At 40.6% G+C, this 14,209-nt stretch overlaps 1 protein-coding gene across 2 annotated transcripts in view; it reads right to left on the bottom strand.

Annotated features, from left to right (window-relative positions):
• Positions 1-14,209, bottom strand: part of LOC117827242 (ephrin type-B receptor 1-B) — a 186,884-nt gene that overhangs the window by 38,338 nt on the left and 134,337 nt on the right. For both annotated transcript variants that reach the window (XM_034703779.1, XM_034703778.1), the window contains exon 6: positions 8,990-9,114. In XM_034703779.1, the coding sequence (XP_034559670.1) occupies positions 8,990-9,114 (125 nt within the window). The remainder of the gene's footprint in view (positions 1-8,989; positions 9,115-14,209) is intronic.

The raw sequence follows: 14,209 nt of genomic DNA, 5'->3' as shown, positions 1-14,209 counted from the left end.
TAAACGGATTTAACAGGTTATCAGGACTGTGATGGAATTCAGCAACAAACTGGACACTGGACACAGAAGACTCAGGAGACTCGGATGGCTTACGTTGAAATAGTTTATGTAGAACTTGGCCAAGGAGAACTAACATAACAGTACACAGGCAGGAGAGTGCAGTGCAATGCCAAGTCAGTTCTGACAGACAAATCCTCAGGCACGGTATTTATTCCCTCCGAAGATGACGCTAAAGTTAGATAACTTCTGGAGACAGTAAGTCAGCCATGAAACATAGATAAAGACAGGAGCAGGGGGAGAGACCTCGACTACTACCCTGACACTATCTCTCCCGTAACAGATTACATAGGAATCAAGTTATTCTACTTGACATTGAGACTGAAAGAATAGAATAGTTAAACATTCTTACATACGCATATATAAGACTATGAAAATTCCACGACAAGGACAAGCTTAAAAAAGCAATCTAGTGTCCTAAGGTGTTGTGATCTTTGCTTTGCAAAATCAGTTATCATTGTGATCTAGAGAGCTAGCTTTGAGTCACTAAAAACTCTGGCTTTAAAATCAACAGATACATTTTTTTTTCAGCAGCATTCAGCCCGAATGCTGCTGAAACCCACAAAAACAGAGTATTCGGGCTGAATGCTGATGCTGCAGCATGAGTGCTTTCAGTGCTATGTGCTATGTTCTACGTGCTTTCTGCCATTAGCTGGATGTGACCGCAGTAACTCCACCTTCCATGACATCACATGTATTCCCTCTATTAAGATATTTGCTCATGTTTATGCTCTGTTGGATGAAAAAATCTATTTGGATTAACTCAGAAGTTTTATGTCCCCCTTATGCAAGTTCATTTGTTTGAGTAGACTTGCATTATTTATATATGCATCTGTCCATGCCTGTATGGGCGCCAACATATATGCATTCCTATTATGCTAATGCACTGTATGTTTCTGACCATGTGGCTTGCCCTCTGGATTCTGTATGTCTTTCTCTCTCCAGGCTCAAGTCGAGAGACTTAGTGAGGCAGTGTGCTGCAGTGTAGTTTGGGGCTTGCTGGAGGTATCTGCTGTGGGGAATCAGTAATTACTTAGGCCTGTCACCTTCCCGTAACCCAGAGTGAATATGACAGCCAGAAAATAGGGCTGCACCTACATTACACCCACCACTGCAGGCTGCTGATAGTTGGATGCAGACATACGGTAAGGGGGGGCAGCTGAAAGTGAATTCCCTGTGTCAGTAAAACCTTGTAAATAGAGGCACGCTGTGTTTCTAAGCAGCGTAAACACACTTTTGTTTAATGCCGGACCACATGTTATATTACATATATCACTGCTCTAGAAAATATGAAAACACACTCTGGGTCGGCAAGAGTGTGGAGTGGAAAAAGTGGATAAGCAAAGAAGAAAAGGGAAGGAGGAGAAGGAGGGGGTGAGGACGATGTCAGGAAGCGATAAGAAACTGGAGGCAGAAGCAACCCACATCGAAATCATTATCCAATCTGATTGGTGTAATTGAATCATTCCGGTTTGCTCCGCCATTGAGCAGATGAGGTAAACACAGCTATGAAAATCTAGCCCCCCCATCCCCTCCCATAATGATGTGTGCAATCACATTAGCTCTTATTGGACACTCTGGGCTTGATGAAGACAAATGTTTGGGCTTGGGGATGGGAGAGCATTGCACCAACAGGCTTTCATTCAATCTCTGAGAGGAAAAGGAAGGGATGTTTATAAATGGGACGCTAGATGTAACTGGTTTAGAGAGTTTAATCATTGCTCAGACCTTTTTTCGTCCATTAGATCACACAGTCTGTCACGACTCCAGTCTGCTGTTTACTTTTATTTTAAAATTCTGAAACTGAAGGTGGCAGCTTGTGCGTTTCAAAGAGCTGCAAAAGCCATGAAGCCCCTTGAGAGAGAGAGCCGAACTGGAGTCACCTATTCATCTGGTATAAGACATGGTTGGGTGCACATGGAGCACTTGCCTGCTCCAGCTTTGAGTCCTTGTGAATTCATCAGGACCACACCCCCATCTGTTTAGTTCGAATGGAGGACAGGTGAGCAGACAGATGGAAAATCGCCAGTGGGGAGGGGGGGTGGGGGGGCATCCCTTGAGGGAGCACCAGGCAAGGAATGGCCCTTTTCATGCTGCCAGTCAAATGGGGATTATGTGACTCACACACATACACACCCACACCACATCTGCCACTTAAAACTGATCTGGCATTTGGCACTCCAGCAGGTGAGGGGATAGCCAATAAAAGGCCATGCCAGGAGGGACTTCCAGCCATGAGGTGCCGTCCTGCTGCCAGTCAAATGGGGATTAAGAAGACACACCCTAACTTGCTAAATAAAGATGGAGTTGCAGGTGGAAAGGCAGATGGCAGAGCGGCCAATCACAATCACTGCCAGGGGTGACAGACAGGAAGCACTGGAGGGAGTTGTGGTCATTCACAATTTGATAGAGGTTTAAAGTTATAACAGGATTAGCACTGAATCTGCATCGACTACAGTCTAAAACTTTCAATTATTTTATTTAATTGCCATTTCCTACCAGTTGCTATTTCACTAACAATGCAAATATTTAATGTGTTCTTGGCAGTAAAACTTTCTGTGAAATATATAGCTACTTTTAGATAAGAATCTTAATTAATTTCCTGTCCGTTTAAATACAAATTAAAACTCCAACTAAGTGACTAGTCTGAAGAAAAGATAACACTGAGAAAACAGTATCAATTCAGCCCAATTTCGTTAACACGACTGACCACGACAACACAGAAAAGACAGGTAAATTATGCTAACTTGGTTTGCTGAATGTGGCTAACACTAGCAGAGCTAGTACCAACAAGCCTTTGGTCCTCCTTGCAGGCTAACATCCACATGCCTGTGCAAGTTACACATTGCTCCAGTTGAGTGGTTATATGCCAGTTTACCCAAGCACAGCTTACATACAACTTAAGCTCCATTTTCTAGATGAAAATACAGCCAAATTGCGCTCTGCTTCGAGATACCATCTGTCATCTGTGCTCATTATTTCCGGGTAGTAGAGCATTGTAGCATTATGGCAGTAGCTATTAACTGAAGCTGCAGCTCTGGCAAGTGGTGGCTGGCTAGGCTACAGCACAACATATGTCAGGCATTTCAGGCCTACAATGCATAAAATAATAATCTGTTTGACAAAGTACTAATCATGGAGCTGAATAGTAAGGGTGATCATTTTAAATTTTTAAAGTAAACTGAAAGTGCACATCCCTACTTTTAGAGATGTCTTTATCTACCTCAAGGGATTTGATCACAGCTGCCATTATAGCTCTTATCAGCTTAATGATGTGCAAAATCTAAATACACTATGTGTTTGGCCTTCATCTTTAAAAAACAAACAAAAAAACATCCCCTTGCAAAGAAATGTGGGTCAAAATCTGATTTGATTAACTTTTTGTGGCATTGAGAAAGTATGCTAGTAAACCTATCTTTTTTGCTGCTGTTTTTAATTACCCTGCATCTACAAGATGTGTGAATAAACATCATTCTTCATCATTGGCCATTAAACTGCCAAGACTTGACCTGACAATTGCACTTATTTGTTTCTGTGTGCGGCCGTCTACTGTTTGTGTGCCTTTGTTTCAAAATGCCAAACTCCTAAACGGACAGCATGGCAGCCTGGCAAAAAAAAAAAAAAAAAGCCACATGGCAGGATACCATGTGTCAACTTAACAGGCTCACACACATGCACACATGTTATTACACAAACACATACACACACCCACATACAAAGGAAAAGACGGGCATAAGTGAGAACATTTGAGTATTGTTTTTGTAAAGTGCAAATAAAAGAAAGAAATAGCTTTCATTAATGTTAAGATAAAATGTGTTGCCTAAGGTAAAAAGGAGGAAAAAAGAGAGGGTCTAGTGTGGTTTAATTACAAAATGCAAATAATTACCATTACCTCATGAATTTTAATCTCATAAGAAAGCGGTAATTATTTCATATGGAAATGAAAAAGTGATACAATCTAATATTAAAGAGTATTAAAGCTTATTTATCATTTTGGGAAATAAAGAAGCTAAAGTCATGCAGATTGCAGATTACATCCCCATTCAGCAAATAAGAAGAAAAAAAGCATTTCCCTCTAATTCTGATTCAGCAAAGCCCCTCGCTAAACACAAGAAAGCATTGTAAGCGAGAGGTGAGAAGAATCATCTTATCTGGAGTGAATTTGAAGGGAATTGTATTTGCTTCAGTGCCTTCCGTTTGTTTGTCTTGTACTTAGCAGCCACATCCTTTTGAGATGACTCTTTGTATGCATTCCCCTCACCTGGAGACCAACAAGGAAACCTGAGCAAGCGGGGAGGGAGACCCACAATAAAGTCGGGGAGATGAAGAAGAAGAAGAAGAGTCTGAGGAAGGAAATGTGAATTCCCAAGCTGGGGGACTGAGGGAGTGCTGAAAAAGTCCTGCTTTCCACAGGTTCCATTAAAAATCTAAACTTGTCTGTAGAACATCTGTGCATATCAACAAAACTGTTGTTGAGGGCTAGTGGCAGGGAGAGAAGAAAGGAATAATGAATACTTTCTCCTGGCTTCTCTTCTGAGGAATTGCTAATTGTATGTAAAGTACAACAGGGATTTTTTAAGAGTGCCAAAATGCAGATGCTGTCCCGGTCAGCATGCTGCAGACCCTGGTGACATGCTGTAAACTCCTGTTTTCTCTTGAATTCTCACTCTGCAGTGTGACAGTGCTGCTGTCATGCTGAATGGATACACCTGAACTGCTGCTGACACTCGCACACAAACACTGACTCAAGCTCACTCGCGCACACACACTCACATACACACCCTCCCTGTGACACCAACACACATAGAGCCATCAGTAACCAGAGCCGGTGGCTGCTCTGCTCCAGCCTTAATGGAAGGCCTGACCTCCGCTATGCTGAGTTATTTCCACCCGCCCCAAAATTTTCAGGCAAGCAGAGGAAAAAGGGTCTGAGGAAAATGGAGAGACAGGGAGCATGAGATTCTACTTTTTCACTGCACAACTTTAATTCATTTCATCTGGCTTCCCAATTTGCAAGGTCCCGGGACAACTCTGCCTGTAATGAGAAGGTGGGCTGAAGGAGGGAGGGCTGCCTGCTGTGGGAACAGCCGTCGGCACTCACTGCTGCTTTAAGGTGGAAAAGTTAAAATGCAGTCTTTTTGAGTCATTACCATCCCCTCGTCGTGCAGCTAAGCTGTGACTCAACTCCACTCGGTAGATGAAAGACAGCCTGTATTTATGTAGTTTTGGGAAGTATCGTGACATCTTATCCTCAGAAATTATGCAGACAAACAAATCTTTAATAACATACCTTCTTAGGCCACAGACACAAGGCTCAGACTGATTTAAATAATTGCCTTACTATTCTAAAAATTGAATGATAAGGATGTTATTACCTTGAATGACTGTCAGAATTTGTTATCTTCACAGACTGGTGAATCTCATCAAAATATGTACATGTGCTTATTAAGTGGACAATGTTTCTTATGGAGGTTTTACTTTTAAATTCATATTTTTTTAACACTTTCATCTCAGCACATGCTCAGATTTTCATTAAAACTCTGTGATGCTTCAGTTATGTGGTTCCAAGGACATTGTAACTTAAAGAGTTGTAAAATAATTGTAATAAAATTGCTGATATTTTAATGTCCTAAGAGTGGGATACACTAAGATTTTTACAGATGTTAAAAATGTGAGAGACCTCACACATGAAAGTCATGTAATGTACTCTGGTCAAATATACTTCTATGGTGACAGTAATCCAAAACAGAACAGTTCTTAAAAAGGTTCGAGGCATTAGTTTAAATTAACACTTCAATGTATTAAAGTAATGTACCAGTGAAATACATTTTTGCCATCTTAGAACAAGGTGTCCAGCTCATCTTATTAAATCTGAGCAAGTATCAGTGTTAAGGAAAAGGTTGTACAATCATCCAAGCTTTATGTTGGCGGATTGAACCCCCTAAGGAGATCTTTGTCCAAATGCAGCCCACACTCTGTCTCCATGTTTATTATTTACTCTCGACTGTAATATGTCAAATCAAGACAAGCATGATACCAAAACATTCTTGGGGAAAATCAAACATAGCTAAGTTTTACTGTATACAGCAGTTTGATTTAAAGGCAATATGTTATCAGGTTTACAGCTTAAACGACAATTTTAAACAAAAGATGGGTAAAAAAGTAAAACAGTATTTTATTATCACCCTCAGGTAAATGCCCTGCTGCTGCAGGGTTGCTTTTGGAAACAGGAGCAGGGAACTTCCTGTGAGATGGAGTGTACAGAGACAGCTCTCTGCTGCGCTAAGGACCAGCCGGCTGTGCCAGGCACGCTGAGACAATCAACTCTACAACCATAACAGTGTGACTACCCTCAGATTAATGCAGGTAGCGCTGAGATGCATAAAAAGGAAGGTGAGTATAGCAAGGCCATTCTTAAATAAAAATCCCATTTTTTATGATTGTATTATTCAGCCTATAAGGTACCAATGGTGCTGGGAGTGTGCAGAGGAGTGTGTGATAGACATTCTGAGAGACATCTTGCCATAATGGCCTTTTATGACTGAAAGGCCATTATGGCATTATGTTATGGCTGCTAGGACTTCAACATTTCCTGGAATCAATGGAGAGCTGACCTCCACGGATTGCAATTTAATTTCCTGTTTCCTATTTAAAATGAAAAGACTGTACAAGCAGCAAGTAACTTATGAGAAAATGTGGCAGACTTAGTTATATCATATGATAAAATCCCTGCATTTATAGGGTATTCAAAAGGTCTCAGTTTCACAATTGGGCGTATTAACATGTGTGTAAATGGGGATTTCTGGGCCTTTCAGTCAGCCTCTGTTGGACGCTGCGGTGTTTTGAACTATGCCTTTGGCTTAATTTTTCAACAAGCAAGTTGCAGCTCGCAGACAACAACTTAAGAAACATCCAAAAGCTGTATTAAATTCAACAAATGAGCCAAAAATGAGTGCAATGATGGATTTAAAAAAATATATTTTCATTAAAGGTGCTGTGAGGAACTTTTGTTTTGTATTGTTTCTGGCGCCCCCCTTGTGGACAAAGTGATACCTCTTATCTCTTGTCCTATACATGCAAAAGTAGTGTTTTCAACAAAAGACTCATCCTGTTGTGTTCAACAGTCACCTTTATCAGGCAATGTGATTATATTCCATGAAAACAGTCAAATAAAGGCTGTTTCTGAAGCAAGATGTCCATCATCTGGTCTGAAACCTACCCCCCAGGGCGGTTTCAGGCATTAAAAATGACAACACAGAAGGTGCCAGTGTTGCTGCTGATGGACTTGTTTGCTATTGAAGGTTATAAAGAGGCATCAGTATCATTTTCAGTCTGTTTCTCAGCCAGCTCAAAACTCCTCACAGGGCCTTTAAGCCTACATTTTTTTGTCTGCTTTGTTTCAATGACAACTCAAAAAACTCTGTAAGTCATCTACCAAAGCTTAATATGACGCTTCAAGTATTTAGTGCTTCTTGGGGAAACCTGCAAAGTATTTTATCTTAGTTGAAAACCTTTTTTTGACTCAATGTCTTTATTTTGCTATTTTTGCCACTTTTTACTCTGTTAGATTAGTTTTTTCATCAATAACAAAAGCCTATCTACGGTTCCTTTTTTGAGAACCTACAAAAAGCCTGGTCAGATCAGTAACACAGACTGTCAAAGAAGGACCACCAATGTGGAAACCTCATCTCCACGGCCCAGTGTGGCACCAAACTATCACTGAGACTCACCTTATGCTACTCTCACTGACGCACATACTGTGAATGTTAATGTACATCAAAAAAAGATTCACCGATGTCGGCAATGCAGAGTGCAACCTCTTTGTCACCTGAATCATCCCAGTGCAATTAACAATCTTGTTCTCCTTAATTCATTAATTTGCGATTACGCCACGCACATCTATTTGTGTGAGGACACGCTACATAAACATCAAAAGGATTAGGTTTCAATGATATTCATGAGCTAATGGGACGCTGTTTAAGTGTTATTTACACAACGCTAAGCTGTCTGGCAGATAAGGTTTCTCAGGGCAATGGCAATTGGATTCAGTTTTATGACCTGTGCAATGCCAGAGGGGGAAACAGAGAGCAATGCAGCCATTATCGGATAACTGAGTTTCCAATTGCAAACATCATTTAAAAACATGATTGTTGTGCCTCTGATAGAAAATGCTAAATGTGACAAACACTATTCTAAGGTGGAGTTGTGACTATTGATCCCCCAACCTCAGTCAAAATGAGTTTGTGTAAAATAAACAACTCAACAGAAAAAGAAAAAACATTTATAAAACTCTATTGATTTTTATCTTTTATTTGGAAAGCAGAACATGGGGTTTGGTGCACTAAGTCACAGGAAAGTCTCAGCTTAAGATGACAAAAGCTGGGGGGAAAAAAACACGCATGACCAACCTTGCTACACCAATCGATCCGCTTTAGGAGGACAAACAAGGGACCAAACAAAAAGCTAGAGTCTCCGATCTCTGGGTATCATTATGTCCTAGGCCTTGGGAGAAGCCTACAGGTCAATACTGGAGCAGCATAGGCACTGTGGGGTAGGGCTGGAGACTTAATAAAGCAGACGTATTGTGTGTGAGCAGACGGGTCGATGTGATCCACCCACACACCCCTCCCTCCCGAGATGCAATGCATTTTCACAGCGGGACAGGTTGCTGCACTGTGCAGAGAGGGCCTGGAGCAGAGGTCAACCTATTCACTTCATCAGCAGCAGAAACCAAAGAACAGTGGGAGAGAGGGAGTGAACACAGTGAAAGAACATATTATCAACCCAGGGGACTCTGTTCACAGATATCCGAGGGGAGCTTCGATATTTTAGGGGCCGTGTATGCGTTTTCACAGTAGAGATGGCACTCTCTATCTCAAAGAGCTATCGCTGCTGTAGATAGATTTTAGCACATACACTAACACTTTCTTACCTTCTCATAGTAGCGCAGCTCATAGTCCAGGATGATGCCATTGGGTTGCTCTGGCTGCGGCCATGACAGAGTGAAGCTGTTCATAGTGGAGCTGATCTGGTGCATGATGGGAACTATGGAGGGAGCTGTTGGGCACAGAAAGAGTAACACTGAGTCAGAATATATTACACATAAGTCACCACTGTACTAATGCTGTAAGGAGATATTGAGGTTGCAATTGACCAGAGGTAGCTTAATTGTTATGGGAGTCTCTTTTGTGATTACTGTCTGCCTAATAAAGGGAAGTGAATACACTAGTCTAGGAGGTCCCTTTAGGTTATCTAATATTTTCTCAGTCACCAGGAGGAAGTGTGTATAATGTGAGCAGCACATGAACATTAAAGCCTCTGTGAGAAGTTTTTGGCTGGTTATGAAACAGATTGTGATTAATACTGATGCCCCTTTATGGGCTACAAAAACAAACAAGACCATCAGTATATAGATAGACAGTTATATTTAAACTGCCGCTGTGGAGTAAGTGCAACACCAAATAATTAACAGCTTTTTTTCCATTTTCCAAAAATTCTCGATGAGGGATACATAAAAGAGAGCAGGATGAGATTGTTGTTGAAAAAATAAGTAAAGCACTATTTATACCAACAGTAAAGAATCAGCAAAGAAAACAGTGCTTTGACCATAGGGTGGCCAAAATAAACACGAATCAAAAGTTCCTTACAGAAGCTTTAAACATCAACGTGTAGAGCGGCAACCTTTTGCCAAGCATAATTTTGTTTTATGTTTGATTCAAAATAGATGGGCCTACGCAAAGCTAGTTTAAGGAGAGCAAACACTGTAGTTCTAAAAAAGGTACACCTCCCTCTAGCACTTTGAGATTTGTTCAGAATGTAAAGTGCGTAATAAATAATACGTATTATTATTATTATTACACCACAGGTCAACCAATACAGGATGTAAATGCAATACATCATTGCCTGCTAGTAGTAATTTGAGTCCAAGTTTAAGCATTGCAACCAGAGATGTGAAGTACAAATAGAAGAATCAGCACAGCAAACTATTCCCCATCCAAATGATTATAGCATTTGAGCAGTTAGTTAGTCATTTTTTGTTAATTTTATTGAAGTTTAGAGTTTATTTGTGATAAAAGTTCCCCAAATGGGTCTTTGGGTTCAGATAACGTTTTTTAAACAGCTGGTTCAGATGTACTTCAGATGGCTTCTTCTTGTGATATTTTACTTTTTGTTATAAGACTAACATAGAATCAGTAGTTATACTTTACCGAACCCCTTTTTACACAAGTATCTTCTACTCCAGTAAAGTGTGCGTGTATTCTTTTGCCATCCCTAAATGTGGCTGCCTTTCTCATCAGCAACCAGGTAGCCTGCTGAGTCAGGCCGATTAGAGCAGCACTCAGGCATATTTTGGCACTGCAGGACCAGATATGTGCCCACTTTGGCCAAAATGAGGCCACTAATTTGGCAAAGATTCGAGGGTGTGGACTTCAGCATTTCATCTTCAGTTAGCAGGCCTCATGATACCTTTTGAAGAGCTGTCAGTATCCACAAGTCTGGCACTAATCTGGCAATTGGTCATGTTGGATTTGGTCTGTTGTTTGACTGAGTAGTTTAAGCTACCTGGGCAGAATGTAGGAGCTCTGAGAGTGACATCCACAGGGTGCATTGGATGAATTCATCAACACAGTTTTAGTGCTTCTCAAAATCTGAAATCTGGTAGGTGATTCTTATGTGACATTTGTAACAAAAGTCTTTATTTGGCTTGAATAATCCCCCTCATTGTACAGTTTGAAAGGCAGGTCAGACAAGAAAGTATTTCTTGTTCTAGAAATCCTGTCTGAGAATAACTAAAACATCACTGCACAACGACTGCATGTGGAACAATATTTCTGCAGTCATATTAACAGCTTACATGGGCATTTGTGTGACAATTACATTGTCATTATGGATCCTTGTATACTTTATGGATATTAAGTAAACATACTGATGTTTAACTGAATTTGCACCCTTTATCAGGAATGTGTGACTCAGAATACCATTTGTGGGTGATATATCAAATCACTGTCATTGAGGAGCCACTCAGTCACACATGCATCCTGCCTATCCAAAAGAAACCAGACACAAATGACACATGATTGATTGTGTTATAAAATGTGTTCTTATAATACGGAGATACACAGGCAAAATTTCATGACAATTTTGTCCCCCTTGTTGCGTTGCTGATTTTGCTGCAAATGACTTCATGCTGAGCCGTGAAATGGGTAAACAAAGCAGGAAAGGGAAAATATATATGCTGATGATAAATAAAACTCCCTCTACGTGGCAGCAGCCATGAACGGACCCTTGGCTTCCACGTATGTGGTATTTACATATATATACTTTATATAGAATTTATATCTACTAAGATAGCATTCTCCAGTCAACAGAAAACATGCAATGCCCTCATCCTTACATGGACATGTTATTCATAACATTAAACCCTTTGGAATTGAATTTGTATAGTGTCATGATTATTTCAGCCGCACTGCATGGTCTACGTCTTTCTTCAGCTCCAGTCCACCTGAAATCACACACATGGTCTGACAATTAACCCAGAATAAAGCCAATTCCATGTTGCTATTCAGATGCCACGCAGAGGTTGGGTAATTGGAAAATTAATTCATAAAATCTCTACATAAGTAAGCCTGTGTGTGCTTGTTTTCAATGTGGTTCTCTAAATGTAAGTGTGATGTTAGTCTGAGTAAAACTGCCTGATTGTACTGTTTGAATTCTGTATGTGTTTAACTAAAAAAGACCTGTGTGTAAATAAGTGTGGTATTTAATCTAATGGGGCATCTATTTGAAAGCACTGTTTTGTTTTGGTCGTTTTACTTTAAGAACAGGTGGAGTAGCCTCCTGTTGCAGAGTGAACTCCCACCCCCACCTTTTTGCTGTCATACCTTGACAGCATATCTCACTGTTGACATTTAGCAATTGCATGGACATCTTGTCACTGTTGACAGCAGGGTAAAGGACTTAAATACACCTGACAACCAACATAAGCTGATATTCCATCTTATATAGATCCCAGTAAATCAAGTCAAAGGTTACAGATGTATTTTGTCTTTCATGGATCATGCAAACCACCATGTTTTGGTCATTTCCTCTGTTTATTCAGAGCAACCACTGTTTCTTCTAGGGATAAAACACTGAAAATTTACACTAGCTCTCCTGAGCTTTGCTTTTAAAGTGTGCCTTACAAAAGACTCAGCAATTGTGAAACTCTTCAGGAAGTTAGTTTGAAAGATCCTGAAAGCATATTTTCTCATCAGTGTCTTCCTGTAAACGATGTGGTCCCACATAAACACTGTACTTTCAGCCAAAGTCAAAACAGTTTAAGTAATTACACTTCAAACATTCTAGTATTTTTTGACTTGCTCTTTGCTTTTCTTATTGGCTTGAAGTGGGCAGAGTGCTCGGTTGGAAATATATGATGTGTCATACTTTCATGCAACAATCAGGGCAGGACCAGGAATGAATCAGAACTTGGTGACAGTTATGGGATTTTTTGCTCATTATGCAAGCGACGTCTGATCAAACAACATACACAAACAGAGGATAAAAAAGTTTTTGAGCGTTAAATAAATACCACCTAAGAATAATTCTCTTTCATTTGAATGAATGTTTTTGGAGCTATATATATAGAGGAATACTTAGCATAAATACACCAATCTATGATAGTTGTTCATAAAAATGTAAAAAAATAAACAAATAGCATTCACATTTCATAGCTTTTATGCACAAATCAACTGCTTTAATGGCATTTGAATACAACCCCAAATCATCATGAGATCCCAAACTCATCTTAGGTGGCGAGATGGAAGTTCAAAGATGAATCCAAACCAACTGACTCATCAACCCAGTTTGTGAACACACAAGTAACTCTGATTAAAAACCAATTCTGCCGCTGCTCATGTTTAGTTCAAAGCCTCTGTGTTTGTATACAGTGCTGGGAATGAATCTCCACCCCCATGTCTGCAGGCATAAATACAGCCTCTCACAAGCATTTTGTGCCGATCAGCCTCTTGGATCTCCGCCGTATCGCTGCTGAGGCCGAGTCATCGCTCCACCTGGTCTCCACTCACCAGCTCTCTGAATAACTCCTCTATTCCAAAGGCAGCAAATGGCATCCTCTTATAGCTAAATGGTACTTTTTTTAATCAGACTTCTTAATGGTTATTCTATTCCTTTTACTTCTTTTCAGACGTTTCTATTGCATAATCCCTCTATTGTCACAGAAGTTCTGTAAGAACAGAAGCCCCTGACCTTTTCACTTTATGCTCTAAAATTGTGTCCTTAGAATTCAGGCACTGGATACGTAAAATGTAAATGCACACTAACACATGAGTTCTGTTTATCCTTTCAGTGCAAATGGGTCCTGTTTCATCTGCCTCCCCTGGCTCTCACCTCCTGCCCCCCGCCCCTCCTCTCTCTACTCCTCTCTTTCTCCCTCTCTCCAAAACCCTCGACAGAGAGTGTGAGGGCTAAGCTTCACCTCGGTGCACTTCAGCCTCTCTGCCTCTCAGGCTGGTTCACACTCCACTGACCAGGGCTAGGGCTGCCTGGGCCGCATTATCAATTACCGGCCACAGGCACACACTGTTCCTGACAGACCCGAGGGAGGGGCACTCCACACAGAAATTCCTGCAGTGAAAAAAGGGGACTGAGAAGAAGAGGTGTTTTTTTCTCTAAGCTCCAGCCCCAAGTCTTGATCCCAACTCTACTCATGCATTCAGGCACACAGAGGGGAGAAGGTTTGGATCATTTTTAGTGCATGCTTTGAAGTGTCCAATGTCTAAATATCTGCAACTGTGAACATCAGCCTGTACAGGATTTGGCATACTTCTTCTGAGAATCCCTAAAATGCCTTATTCTGCTGCAGTTTTTTTCTATTTCAGTTTTTTTATTGCAATGCAAGCTGCAATATTTTGATGTAATTTTACAATGAAACAGCTGGAGCATATGAACATTTCTAAAAGATCCAACTGTGGTGAGTGTTTTCAGTTACCTTGCCAAAAAACAGGCAAGTTAAACATGCTCAATTTGCAGATGAGAAAGAGCACTTGGGAGTTATTCCTCAAGCACCAAATTTCACATACATAACACTAAGGAGTGTTTGTCATCTTCAGGAGGTCACAGCCAGAACACACATCCCTCAGCATCAGCAGCT

The sequence above is a fragment of the Notolabrus celidotus genome, chromosome 15, assembly GCF_009762535.1.
Source record: "Notolabrus celidotus isolate fNotCel1 chromosome 15, fNotCel1.pri, whole genome shotgun sequence".
NCBI lineage: Eukaryota > Metazoa > Chordata > Actinopteri > Labriformes > Labridae > Notolabrus > Notolabrus celidotus.
The sequence above is the reverse complement of the archived record's forward strand: the minus strand, read 5'-3'. Positions and strand labels throughout refer to the sequence as shown.